Source organism: Zootoca vivipara, chromosome 6 (assembly GCF_963506605.1).
Source record: "Zootoca vivipara chromosome 6, rZooViv1.1, whole genome shotgun sequence".
Lineage (NCBI taxonomy): Eukaryota > Metazoa > Chordata > Lepidosauria > Squamata > Lacertidae > Zootoca > Zootoca vivipara.
Window position 1 is genome coordinate 14,056,708 of NC_083281.1, and position 13,662 is coordinate 14,070,369.

At 48.4% G+C, this 13,662-nt stretch overlaps 1 protein-coding gene across 1 annotated transcript; it reads right to left on the bottom strand.

Moving 5' to 3' along the window:
• Window positions 1-2,373: 2,373 nt before the first annotated feature.
• Window positions 2,374-13,304, bottom strand: LOC118086943 (sphingolipid delta(4)-desaturase/C4-monooxygenase DES2). The gene is made up of 3 exons (XM_035119049.2): window positions 13,158-13,304; window positions 10,487-11,229; window positions 2,374-3,094 (listed from the first exon to the last, which is right to left on the bottom strand). Exons 1-3 carry the CDS (start codon window positions 13,237-13,239, stop codon window positions 2,951-2,953), a joined length of 969 nt encoding a protein of 322 aa, XP_034974940.1. The 5' UTR covers window positions 13,240-13,304; the 3' UTR covers window positions 2,374-2,950.
• Window positions 13,305-13,662: the final 358 nt, after the last annotated feature.

Sequence of the window (13,662 nt, forward strand, 5' to 3'; positions counted from 1 at the left end):
CCTCTGATTGCTCACATCTCATACCTGCGCAGGTAAAAACCTGCTTTTCCACAAACTAAAACAGCGCCCTCAAGTGGTGTTATTCCCACAGCTCCTCCTCCACCTCTTCCTCCCTCCCCATGGAGTCTAGCCCACACCCACAAACCCCGCCTCCGCCACGAGATCCTGTAAAACAGGGGGACTCTGAGACTCAGAGGGATCTGAAGGGGGGCTATTACCCTCCATTTGACAGACTAACGCACAGCAACACGTGCAGGGCCAGCTAGTTTTAAATAAAAGGACACATTCTACTCATGTAAAAACACGCCAATTCCCAGACCGTCCGCGTTGCTCTAGCCTTTAGGGAGCTACTGTTCCCAGGACCCTTTGAAACTATGGTTCCCAGGAACTGTTGCAGGGGGTTGGACTAGATGACCCTTTGCATAGCTGTCAACTTTCGGATTTGAAAATAAGGGATCAGCAGCCTCACCTGTCCTGGGGACAGTCTACGGTATATCTAACAATCCAGGATACCAGCAGGGAAACGGCGCTGGAATAAGGGGATTTCCAGCAAAAAAAAGGGAAGGTTGACAGCTGTGGCTTGGAATAAGGGAGTTTCCCGCAAAAAAGGGGGGGAGGGTTGACAGCTATGCCCTTGGGACCCTTCCAACTCTCTTAAGATTCTATGATTCCTTGGGGGAAGCCACATGCCTGACACATATTGTGTGTACGCACAGCCAGAGTCGCGGTAGGTGGGTGGGTGGGGCTTCCATTGTGGGAATCCTCACTCCTGGTGGCTGCAATTTTCTCACGACATCCACAATGACATGGTTGGCATCAGAGCGCCAGATTGCATTCCACCCATCACATTTAACCGAGATCGATGCTTCCCGGGGGGACCCCAATGCATTTTTAATTGAAAAAAACCCTGTGCTTGTCATTGCTTATTTGCAATATCGAACCCCCACCAGGAAGCCCCTCTTCACTAGAGGGCGCCATAATGCAAAGAATAAGGTAAAGTAAAGTGACCCCTGACCATTAGGTCCAGTCGTGACCGACTCTGGGGTTGCGCGCTCATCTCGCATTATTGGCCGAGGGAGCCGGCGTATAGCTTCCAGGTCATGTGGCCAGCATGACAAAGCCGCTTCTGGCAAACCAGAGCAGCACATGGAAACACCGTTTACCTTCCCGCTGTAGCGGTTCCTATTTATCTACTTGCATTTTGACGTGCTTTCGAACTGCTAGGTTGGCAGGAGCTGGGACCAAGCAACGGGAGCTCACCCCGTCACAGGGATTCGAACCGCTGACCTTCTGATCAGCAAGCCCTAGGCTCAGTGATTTAACCACAGCGCCACCTGGGTCCCCAGTTTTATTCCCTGCTGTACATGATGCTCAATGAGCTCATGGGATGGTTCTGAGCATTGTCAAAAGCATTTTGGTCGATTGAGCGATTCCTACCCTTGGGCCCTCCCTCACCCAACCCCATTTTTAATAAAAGTATTTTATTTTTTAAAAAACATCTTAGGAAAGGCCTTCTCTCCTGTGTATACAAAAGGACCTTTGCACATCGGCTGATCATAAATAAATTAGGCTGCTTACTTCTGTTCCAGAACTGAGGTGCTTTTACCCGGTCATGGGCAAACTTTTGCAGATTCAATTAGTAAGTTAACTAACTAACTAAACCCTATCCGATTTAGCAACCATAATTTCTTTAATTGGGTGACAGCTGGTGGTGTAGTCTAAAATATCTAGAGTGCAACAGGTTGCGTGAGACCTCTTTCAGCCACCTGCCTTCCATCTTTTGATGGGGGTCAGAACTAAGTGGGGCAGTGTGTTGTCAGGATGCTTTGCCCCCTTTCCTATTCACCTGTGTTCTCTTACCCCAGTCCTGTGCCGCTCTCCGACCCCCACCCAACCCCACTTGGAAGAGGTGAAGGGATAAGGTTGGTTCTGGCATCTGGCAAAGGGCTGGGTCTTCCTGCTGGTCTGGGGAGTCTGGCATGATTTGCACACAGAACCCCTTAATTCACAGCCCACCACACACACACACCCTGGAGATTAAGCGTAACTGAGTCTCTTCCCAGATGTCATGATAGAATTTGACAAGAGTTGATGATGATAGCCCTGTATACGGAAGCTGTTCAATGTTTAATTTTTTATTACGTTTTTATATATGTTGGAGAGTGGCTGGGGCAACCCGGTCAGATGGGAGTGTTACAAGTAATACATTATTATTATTATTATTATTATTATTATTATTATTATTATTAATCCGTAGGGCCACGATACCGCCATTTTGATTCCTAGCCCCACAACGCTGCCATGTTGATGGTCCCCGAAGGTAAGAGGCACACGACTCCATCCCCGTTAGGAGCTTCCAAGGGAAACTGAAGATATGTTTCAGATCAATTTATTGTGTCTAGGAATCTCTCTGACTCCTCCCAGCACTTGGAACTCGTGGACACCCAACGAAGCTTCAGTTGCAAGATTCAGAACACATGAAAGGAAGCAGCGCTTCACGCACTGCAGAGTTAAACCGCGGAACTCCCTGCCACAGGAGGCAGTGGTGGCCACCATCTTGGGTGGGTTTAAAAGAGGATTAGACAAATTCACGGAGGGAGAGGAGGGGCAGAAGAGGGCCATCGATGGCAACTGGCCGCAATGCTCTGCCTCCACAATCAGAGGCAGAAATATTTCTGTACACCAGTAGTTGGAAACTGCAGGAATTATGGGGCAGAACAGGCACCTGCTTGGCCGCTGTGAGAACAGGGTGGAATAGTGGAGTAGATGGACCATTGGCCTGATCCAGCAGGCTCTTCTGATGTTCTTTGTTAAGTTTGCTTTTGAGAACAGCCTTCAGCGACTCTACTCATCACCCCCCCATCCCCCTTCATGAGAGGGTGGGGGAGGAGTGGAGGTGTTGGAAGTATGGGTGGGAGGGAGGAAGGCATGCCACCAGTTCCCTCCAGCTTCATAAGGTCTTGTTCCCCTTGTAGGTCCTCTTCACGCGGGAAAAGAGCCCCAGCTCCCTTTTGAAAACAAAATCCCAAAGCACAAGGATCCAGGAGTTGTGGTAGGGAAGGTTGTCGTAATACTCCGGGGCGATTTTCCTCACCTGGAAAGAAAAACATCGAAACACTGAAAATTGGACAGAAACAGAAGAACGGGGGGGGGGGGGTGCCACTGATGGTGGGATCTGAATTCAAGTCAGGTTTTGGGGAGGTGGAATCACCCTAACTGGTGTGTTCTGGGCTGGAACTGAGATGCGCTGAAATCACAACTCAATTCACTTTCATAAAGTGCACATATGTTAATAAGCACATGTTCAACAGTGGAATGGTTTCATAGAATCATAGAGTTGGAAGAGACCACAAGGGCCATCCAGTCCAACCCCCTGCCAAGCAGGAAACACCATCAAAGCATTCCTGACAGATGGCTGTCACGCCTCTGCTTAAAGACCTCCAAAGAAGGAGACTCTACCACACTCCTTGGCAGCAAATTCCACTGTCGAACAGCTCTTACTATCGGGAAGCTCTTCCTAATGTTTAGGTGGAATCTTCTTTCTTGTAGTTTGAATCCATTGCTCTGTGTCCGCTTCTCTGGAGCAGCAGAAAACAACCTTTCTCCCTCCTCTATATGGCATCCTTTAATATATTTGAACATGGCTATCATATCAACCTTCTCTTCTCCAGGCTAAACATGCCTAGCTCCCTAAGCTGTTCCTCATAAGGCATCATTTCCAGGCCTTTGACCATTTTGATTGCCCTCCTCTGGACATATTCCAGCTTGTCAGTATCCTTCTTGAACTGTGGTGCCAAGAACTGGACACTGTACTCCAGGTCTGACCCTATCTGAAGAATGTGGAGCATGAGACAGGGTCTTCCTTTTCCCTACCTGTGACCAAGGGGGATTACAGAGGACTATTTGCAAAGAAGGAATTTACCATGGTATGAAATACACCACTTAACAAGCTAAGTGCCCAAAGTAGACGAGATATTTGCCACACTTCTACATCGAATTAGAAATCTGGGAAAGCAGGAGCACAGAAAGCGGCAATATACCATGTCAGACCATTGTCCTATCTAGCTCAGTGTTGTCTGCACTGATTGACAGCTTCCCTCGGGAGGTGGTGGGCTCTCCTTCCCTGGAGGTTTTTAAGCAGAGGTTGGACGGCCATCTGTCATGGATGCTTTAGCTGAGATGCCTGCATTGCAGGGGGTTGGACTAGATGACCCTTGGAGGTCCCAATGATTCTGTGATTCTATGATTCTACTTACTATCTTTCAAAAGAAAAAAGATCCAAATGACTCAAGACTCTTTTGTTACGCACATGGAAAAGGGACGGGATTTTCTTCATTGAATTACTATTATTTTTTCATTCACTGTTTCATAGATTCGTAGAAATGTACAGTTGAACGGGGCTCCGGGAGTTATCTCGTCGAAGCCCCTGCAAAGTAGGAATCCCAGCTAAAGAATCTCTGACAGATGGCCACCCGTTGGTCGAAAAATCTGCAATAAAGGAGAATCCACCACCTTAGGTGGTCTGTTCCACTGTTGAACAACTTACCATCAGAAAGTTCCTCCTAAAGTTTAGTCAGAGGCTCAGACACATTTCCTCTTGCCCCCTGCTCTTTATCACTCAGTTAGAGCAAACTGGAAATTCAGGTTTTCTCTAAAGAACAGGTTTCCTCCCGGAGCAGGACCAGGGGCAGGGGAGAACTTCCTGGACCCTCTAGAGACACAGGAGAAGTTGAAGTGTGGGTGAGCCAATAATCTCCTTTCTTGTCACTTGAAACCATGGCTTTGAGTCCTACCCTCCAGAACAGGAGAACACAAGCTTGCTCCATCCTCCCCATGGCAGCCCTTGAGATATCTGAAGGTGGCTATCTCCTCTCAGTCTCTTCCTCTCCAGGCTAAACATGCCCACCTCCTTCAACCGTTCCTCATCAGGCGTGGTTTCCAGACCCTTGGTCATCTTGGTTGCCCTCCTCTGCACGCTATCTGCCTTAAAATGTGGTGCCTGGCAATCCCCAAACTTTGGCCCTCCAGATGTTTTGGACTACAATTCCCATCTTCCCCGACCACTGGTCCTGTTAGCTAGGGATCATGGGAGTTGTAGGCCAAAACATATGGAGGGCCACAGTTTGGGGATGCCTGACGTAGCTCATTCTCCCAACGGCGGCTCCTTATGCAGACAAAACAACACCATCCAGACTTAAGGGAACCCCAAGGTTTGCAAGCAGTGCCCTCTCTCAGTGGAAAAAACACAAAACTCTATGGAAAGGGCTGCCCAGTGAGGATCAAGCGTGCTTTTAATCCTTCATTTTAATGTTGGAGATGGAAACAGAACTGGAGGCGGAGGGGAGGAGAACGGAATGGAGTATATGGGAAAGGGAGATGAAATGGCTGGCTGGCTTGGATACTGCAGAGGAACATTTTGTATGGCAGCATTTTGCAGCAGCTCCAAATTGTTTCAGTCACTGAGGGTCTTGGGTGTTTTAATGGGTTTTTTTTGGCCTATGTTATAGAAGCAGTCCTCTATTCGAACGGTTGTCTCCAGTCCAAGCCTGGTTTAAAAATCAATACCCCTAACAGAGGGAAAGAGCCTTGAAGCTATGAAGATTACTTCTGGCACCGTGGAACCAGAAACCAAAAAGTAAATTCCCTTGCCAAGACGCTTTCCCCTTCCCGCTGAATCAGATAGCACCTGCCTGGGATTAAAATAAAAGGCTCTCCCTATTTGCATTTTAAAATAGCGCTTCCCTTGAAGTCGACTCTGCCTTTGTTTTCAATAAGCCGATGCTCCAACTTTTCATACCAAGTAGACCGCAAAAGTACTGTATAGATATTAGCTGCCACCCATCTGTCTCAAGAGACAATGGAGCGCAGCTCATGTCAGACTGCTGTTAGCAACACTGAAGTGACCTCCCCGGGCACAAGCCTGGACAGTGTGTGTGGAGGTCCTGGGCTGCCCCGATGAGAAGACCCCCCTCAAAGCCTCACTGATGTGGTCCAAAAGAAAGCAGAGCTATGCGTTTGGCACCAGCTTGGCAGCAGGAGTCGCCGGAAGTAATAGAAGAAGGAGGAGAAGGAGAAGGAGAAGAATTTATACCCCGTCCACCTGGCTGGGTTTCCCCAGCTACTATGGGCGGCTTCCCTAAACAGGGCTGCCTTCAGATGTCTTCTAAAAGTCAGATAGGAAGATAGGAGGGAGTGAGGAATGGAGCGGGGTGGAGAGGGGGCTCTCAGACGCGTCAGAGCCTAGGCACCGACCCAGCTGGCCAGAGGGGGAAGGACAGCACAGCGAGGTGCTGGAGCCTCTGCAATGCTCCAACCAAAGGACGGGAGAAGGAACGCAGCCCCTTCCAGCGCCCGAATTGAGGCGCACGCCCACACGCAGGGCTAGGGGGAGGCGCTTTGGGGTGCCCAGGCTTTTATGCTGGCTGAAGAGCCGGAAGCAGCCATTGCCGGGTTCTGAATTGGACTGGGCAGTCATGTTTTCTGATATCTCTGCACTGTAAATAATATGCACAATAAAACTCTGAAAGACAGAGCGGAATGGAGCGTCTTTACTCGAGAGTAGCCACAACAATCCCCTGACAGCCTGGTTCACTGTAACCTCACTTCTCGCAGTAAGGAAACCGTCAGAAGGCCCTCGGAGCTGGACCTCAGTGTCCAGGCTGGACGATGGGGGTGGAGACGCTCCTTCAGGTCTACTGGGCCATTCAGGGCTTTAAAGGTCAGCACCAACACTTTGAATTGTGCTCAGAAACGTACTGGGAGGCAATGTAGTTCTTTCAGGACCGGTGTTATGTGGTCTCGGCAGCTGCTCCCAGTCCCCAGTCTAGCTGCCGCATTCTGGATTAGTTGTAGCTTCCAGGTCACCTTCCAAGGTAGCCCCACATAGAGCGCATTGCATAGTCCAAGCAGGAGATAACTAGAGCATGCACCACTCTGGTGAGACAGTCAGAAAGAGGTGTACATGGTGCCATCCAACCGTCTTAAGAGATTCTACTCAGGATTTGTACAAGGTTTTCTCCTGAACCTTTTCTTCTCCCAAAGATACCCCACAAGGCAGCAGAAGTTTAGTACCAGAGCTTTCCATCTCCACACACACACACACACACACACACAAAGACAAAGCTCAGGATTTTGCTTTGTTGCCCTGCAAGGTGGCAGAAAAATCAAGACTTCAGAAGAGCTAAAATTGATTACGTTGGACTGTATGTCTCCCACCTTTAGGGTGCCAGGATGTATGCAGAATCTTATTATAGAATCATAGAACTGTAGAGTTGGAAGGGACCACGAGGGTCATCTAGTCCAACCCCCTGCGATGCAGGAGTCTTTTTGCCCAGCATGGGACTTGAACTCACACCCCTAAGATCAAGCATCTCCCAGGCAGCTCAGTCATATCGGCAGGAAGGATTATGCTAAATTGACAGGAGGCTGAATCAATCAATTGGGAGGCCACTCTGTCCACCCTGTTATTTCCCCAACTTTCGAAATACCAGGAAATTCCAATGCTTGTCACACATACCTTTTGATTATTTCGAAACGTTATCTTTCCTGAACTAGTTGGTCCTGCTTCTGATCTCTTAGTAAAGTACTGTAGTTGTAGTTGACAGTTTGAGGTGTTAGCATGGAAATAAAGCCAAGGAACCTCCCCTGGTGCAACAGAAAAAGTACCGTAATACGTACTTGTACATTCGTTTGTACAATGAAACCACCCTTCTTTGCCTCTAAGAACTGGACCTTTAACGCAGCAGCAGTAAAGACCTCCCTTTTCATGGAATCTCTGCTTTGATTCCTGGCCTTTGTCTATTTCAGGTAAACCTTTCCCACCTGAACCGCAAGGTGAATTGATTTCCCCCTCAACAGTGAACGACACCTGGACAGCAGGCAGGAACACAAACCACCTGGCTTCAGCCTTTCCCTCTGTGGCGAAATGCAGTATATTTCCAAATTTGCATCGCCTTATACATTAGCATATTCAAATTGGATGTAAATTTGTGCCCTCTTTTTCAATGTGGTGTGTTTCTTTTCCCTGTTGTTGTTATTATTTTTAGCAATGCAGAAGCGGACACGCTAGTTTTTGGCTATTTCGTGATGAATGTGACTTTTTCTTCTTCTTAATAATAATAATAATAACAATAATAATAATGGGTTCAGTAGCTTGAGAGCTGCCTTGGGCTTGTTCTGAAAGGCAGCATGCATGAGACACAGTGTTGCGTAGTGCTTAGAGTGCTGGACTGGGACCTGGGAGATCTAGGTTTGAATCCCCACTCAGCTATGAAGCTCACTGGGTGACCTTGGGGGCCAGCCACCATCTCTTCACCTACCCTACCTCACAGGGCAGTTGTGAGGGTGAATAAATAATAATAATGTTGTAATAAATAATATAGGGACCCAGGTGGCGCTGTGGGTTAAATCACAGAGTCTAGGGCTTGCTGATCAGAAGGTCGGCGGTTCGAATCCCTGCAACGGGGTGAGCTCCCGTTGCTCGGTCCCAGCTCCTGCCCACCTAGCAGTTCGAAAGCACATCAAGTGCAAGTAGATAAATAGGAACCGCTCCAGTGGGAAAGTAAACGGCGTTTCCGTGCACTGCTCTGGTTCGCCAGAAGCAGCTTTGTCATGCTGGCCACATGACCCGGAAGCTGTCTGCGGACAAACGCTGACAAACGCCGGCTCCCTCGGCCTATAGAGCGAGATGAGCGCCGCAACCCCAGAGTCGGACACGACTGGACCTGATGGTCAGGGGCCCCTTTACCCTTTACCTTAATAAATAATATGTTGAAATATTATCACCATTATCATTATCTGTTGTAGTAATAAGGATGCCCTTTGCATATTCTTTTGGACTGTGGGATGGCAGGCAGGGACTATATTGTATGCAGATAATTAGGGTGGGGTTTTTCCAAGAATATTGCAATATATGATCAACAGGCAATGAGATCAAACAGGTGGGTGTTCGAACAGCGCACTCATCAACTTCTGAATTGTTTATATACGTGTCATGTGCCCTGCTTTTTGAAGGCACGCAAAAGTTTCGCTAGGTCAGGGCGGTCCAACACCCATGCGGCCCCTTTTAAGTAACCCAGTGTGCATTGCTGGTGGCGACGGAAGCCCCAGCGTCAGTGCCTGATTTACATATAAGCTAAACAAGCTATAGCATAGAGCCCCACTCTCTTGGGGCCCTCCAAAAGATTGAAAGGAGAAAAAACCCTGGATGTACATTTCCAAAATATAAGATAAAAAACAAATAAAATAAAACCTACATAGAAGAGTTTGGATTTGATATCCCGCTTTATCACTACCCGAAGGACTCTCAAAGCGGCTAACATTCTCCTTTCCCTTCCTCCCCCACAACAAACACTCTGTGAGGTGAATAGGGCTGAAAGACTTCAAAGAAGTGTGACTAGCCCAAGGTCACCCAGCAGCTGCATGTGGAGGAGTGGAGACACGAACCCGGTTCCCCAGATTATGAGTCTACCGCTCTTAACCTCTACACCACACCACCATACAGCAACAGTGTTTTGTTTTGTTTTGTTTTGTGTTGTGTAGGCTCCTGTGATGTAGGTCATGGGCCCCACCTGCTAGCCTACTCCCTAAAGTATCACTGGTTTGCTCATTTCTCTATATAGGGTGCCTACATTCTGCTATTTATAATTATTAGTAGTTTGCATCATACCTATTACTGAGGTGCCTATTAAGTCCATAAATTACCATCTAGCATATAGTTACAGGTAGGTAGCCATGTTGGTCTGATGTAGTCGAAACAAAAACTTTAAAAAAAATGCCTTCCAGTAGCACATTAGAGACCAACTAAGTTTGTCATTGGTATGAGCTTTCGTGTGCATGCACACTTCTTCAGAAGTGTCCTAGCGAAACGTTTTGCGTGCCTTCAAAAGGCAGGGTACATGACACACATATACTGGAAGGAATTTTTTTTATTTTTTGTTTCATCTAGCATATATTCAACACACACACACACAAAAAAAACCAGCGACCATTTGTTGTGGACAAAGGATAGCTGGACATAGAAAGGGCCCCATTACCTTCAGGAACTGAGGGCCTCATCAAACCTCAATCCGGCCCTGCCCAACGTCCAGGATCCCTCCCACGACCGGTTTGATCTCTCGCGGCAGAAGCAGCAACAAATCCTTGCACTCTGGTGTTGTCCGAAAGTCCCGCCTCCCCACTTTCCCAGGAGCGTTCAGAGGGATGGAAGGCAGGGACCTTCAGTCCCAGCAGCAGCTGCTCTGTAGGGGCAATACTTGTTGGGAAGGGCGGCCGGGTCACATGCCATTTCCTGGACTAAAGAGTTCACTTTGCCCACAACTGACTCCGCCTCTTCGTTCTGAGCTGCATCTGACTCCAGCCTTGGCAAGGGCTGAGACAAGTCTGCAGTTGGTGAGACCCCACGCGCCCTCGATGGATCCCCCCCTCTGCTACACCGAGCCGGGAAGGCTCTACGCAACGGCAACCCGAGAGAATCTGTTGGCCTTACCAGTGGCAACCTGCTTCCTGGGATGCTGGGGAAGTCGTGGTGTTCCATGTGGTAACCCACGTTGAAGGTGACCCAGTTCAGGGGCCCGTAGTAGGAGACAGTGTCGTAACCCTTGGCATACATGTAATGCTCAGCGATGAAGTGCCCAGCGAAGGGGTGGAGGCCCATGGCCAAGAAGGAACCGGCCACCATGTAGACCAGGGGCTTGGATCCCCATAAGCTGTATATGAGGAGGTTGTAGCCCATTTGGACAGCCAAGTTAATGACCTCCATCTTGGAGAGAGGCTTGGGGTTGATGCAGAGCGGCCGCAGGACGTAGAAGAGAGGCTGCAGGAAGAGCCAGAGGACCTTCCTCAGCGGGGTGTTGAAGAAGTGCCCCTCAAACTCGGTGGGGACGTCGACGTCCAGCCCTTCCATGGCCAGGAAGCGGTGGTGGTCGACGTGGTACTTCTTGAAGGAGGTGGCATAGGGGAAGCCGATGGGCAGGTTGGCGAACATGCCAAAGAAGCGGTTCCACTTGGCCCTCTTGTTGCCGAAAGGCACGTTGTGGGCGATGTCGTGGATGGCCAGCGTCATCGAGTGGTTGAGGCAGCCCCCGAAGGCGTAGGCCCAGAAGAAGACCCACTTCCAAGGCAAGCCCTTCACCAGGTAGCAGGCGAGAATCTGAGTCAGGACCATGAGGGTCACCACCCACTTCATGTTGGGATCGGGGCCCATCAGCTTCTTGATCTCCGGGTACTTGGCTGTTGTGGAGGGAAAGAGGGGTGAGAAGGGGAAGCAATGGCGTAATAATAATAATAATAATAATAATAATAATAATAATAATAACAACAACAACAACAACAACAACAACAACAACAATGACTTATTATTTATACCCTGCCCATCTGGCCGGGTTCCCCCAGCCACTCTGGGCGGCTTCCAACAAAACACCAAAATACAGAAATCCATCAAACATTAAAAGCTTCCCTAAACAGGGCTGCCTTGAGATGCCTTCTAAAGGTCTGGTAATTGTTGTTCTCTTTGACCTCTGGTGGGAGGGCATTCCACAGGGTGGGCGCCACTACAGAGAAGGCCCTCGGTAGTGGCACCCACCCTTGGTGTGGCAGTGAATCGCAAGCAGAGAGAGGGTGTGATTAACACTGGTGTCCTGCTGGGAATTTATTTATGTATGCTACTACTGCGGCCCGTGTTTCATTAGCCCAGAAATGTAAAACCAGCAAGGTTCCAACTAACAAAGAGTAGCAACTTAAGTTGACAGAATATGCACAACTCGCAGACTTAGCATATAGAATAAGAGAACAAGAAAAACATGTAAGCTGCAACATCTCCTAGTGTGTCACATAGTAATAAAGTTGGGCCATTCAGGGGCGAACGAAGGTATTGTGTATATCGCTATGTAGGGTGCATGTGCGGCGTCGCTATGTACGATGCCTGCACCGTACGTAGTGACGCTGCACATGCGTTGTACATAGTGGTTTGCCGCTGCCGGCGTTCCAGCATGGGGTGGTGGAAAGGCTAAATAAAAATAGGTTGTGCATAGTCTGACATGCTTTAATTTAATTAATCCATCCATCCATCAATCAATTAAATGAAACAGAGATCTGCAGGCACACCCTTCTTGAGAATGTTTATATCTGATTTCATGGGTACATATCGGTGTGAAAGATTGGAGGAGAGATAGAGGGATTATATATGCTCACCTTTTGCTCCGGGTTTTTAAGCTCCGGGTTCATGTGGTCTTTTTCCCCCACCCTGGAGCTTTCCCTGCAAAAACCCGCTTTTTAATTCAGAAGGGGCCACCCACACCATACGTTTGAAGCGCTGTGACACCGCTTCATAAACAGTTGGGGCTCCCCTCCAGCCAATAATCCTGGGAGTCGTGTGTCACTTTCTGTTTCAGAAAGAATTCTGTAGATTTTGGCCATCTTTATAGGTGCTTGAGTTAAGATTCCTGTATTGCGGGGGGGGGGCTAGATGACCCTCAGGGTCCCTGCCAACTCTACAGTTCTATGTTTCTATGACTAGGCAGCAACATGTTTCCACCCAGACACGAAAGATGAGTTCCAGGAACCTTCTATAACATTCCTGAGAAATCCAGTATTTATAATTATTAGTAGTTTGCATCATATCTCACCTATTATTATTTTATGTTATAGCAAGTTTCTAGAGACTAGATTATGAGTCTTTGTAAATGGCGTTTCTAAAGGAACTTTTGTTATTGCCAACTGCCAATGTGTTTGCATTATTAAGTTTGTTACCAATAAAAAAATCATTTCAAGTTAGAGATTCATAATTATTTCACTATTAATATACTTCTTCTTAACTGTATTTCAGTTCAATGATTACTTTGATAAAATACATATTTTGGGATGTGCAAATGGCTTGAGATACCTATTAGGTCCATAAATTACCATCTAGCATCTATTAAAAAAACAAAAACAAAAATAACCCAGCACCATTTGTTGTTGGCAAAGGGCAGCTGGACATAGAAAGGGCCCCATTACCTTCAGGAGCTGAGGGCCTCATCAAACCTCAGTCCGGCCCTGCTTGTGGCTGGTAGCCATGTCGGTCCAGTTCCCTGCCCGCCTGGTCCCGGTTCACCCACTTTGCCCTTCCCCCCACCCCTCCAGTCTCTGCCCTTTGCAGCGTCCTCCACCTGCAACCTCACCTAGGATCTCCTTCCTTCTGCTTGTGTGGGGCTGCTCCGTGTAGACCCACTCGAAGTCATCTCTGCTCCCGGTGTTGCCCATGGGGAGGACCTCTCTGAGCCTGACTCAAGAAGACTCTCCCCGCTTTTATGGAGAGTCTCTTGGGGTGTGCTCCCTACAGCCACCTTCTGAGAGTGCGGTGATGGCTCTGAGACTACCCCCGTTGAACCCAAACCCTGCCCAACCTGCTGGGCTAAAGCACCTGCTCAACCAGTTTGCCCTCCCTGAGGAATTCCTAATTCTATGGGCAACGGTGGCCGAAGGGGTGAGCCGGAATAGATTTGCGCTTTACAAAGTGTGTCATTATCACATGGAACGAACTCCTCTGTGGTGAAGAGGATGACTTGCTATCTTTGAAGGGGACGTAACTGTGGGATGCTGTGTGCGGTTCTGGTTTGCGTCGTCTGGAAAAAGGAGGGATTGTCATGCCAGGAAAGCTGTAGCAGCCAGTCAAGGGTAATCGTT

Bases quoted from the DNA above. Each gene is read 5' to 3' on its own strand.
- LOC118086943 (XM_035119049.2), bottom strand. From the start codon at position 13,239: ATGGGCAACACCGGGAGCAGAGATGACTTCGAGTGGGTCTACACGGAG. The intron at 11,230-13,157 runs GTGAGGTTGCAG...CCTCCACAACAG, and splicing joins CAGAAGGAAGGAGATCCTAG to CCAAGTACCCGGAGATCAAG. The intron at 3,095-10,486 runs GTAAGGCCAACA...TTTTCTTTCCAG, and splicing joins CAGGAAGCAGGTTGCCACTG to GTGAGGAAAATCGCCCCGGA.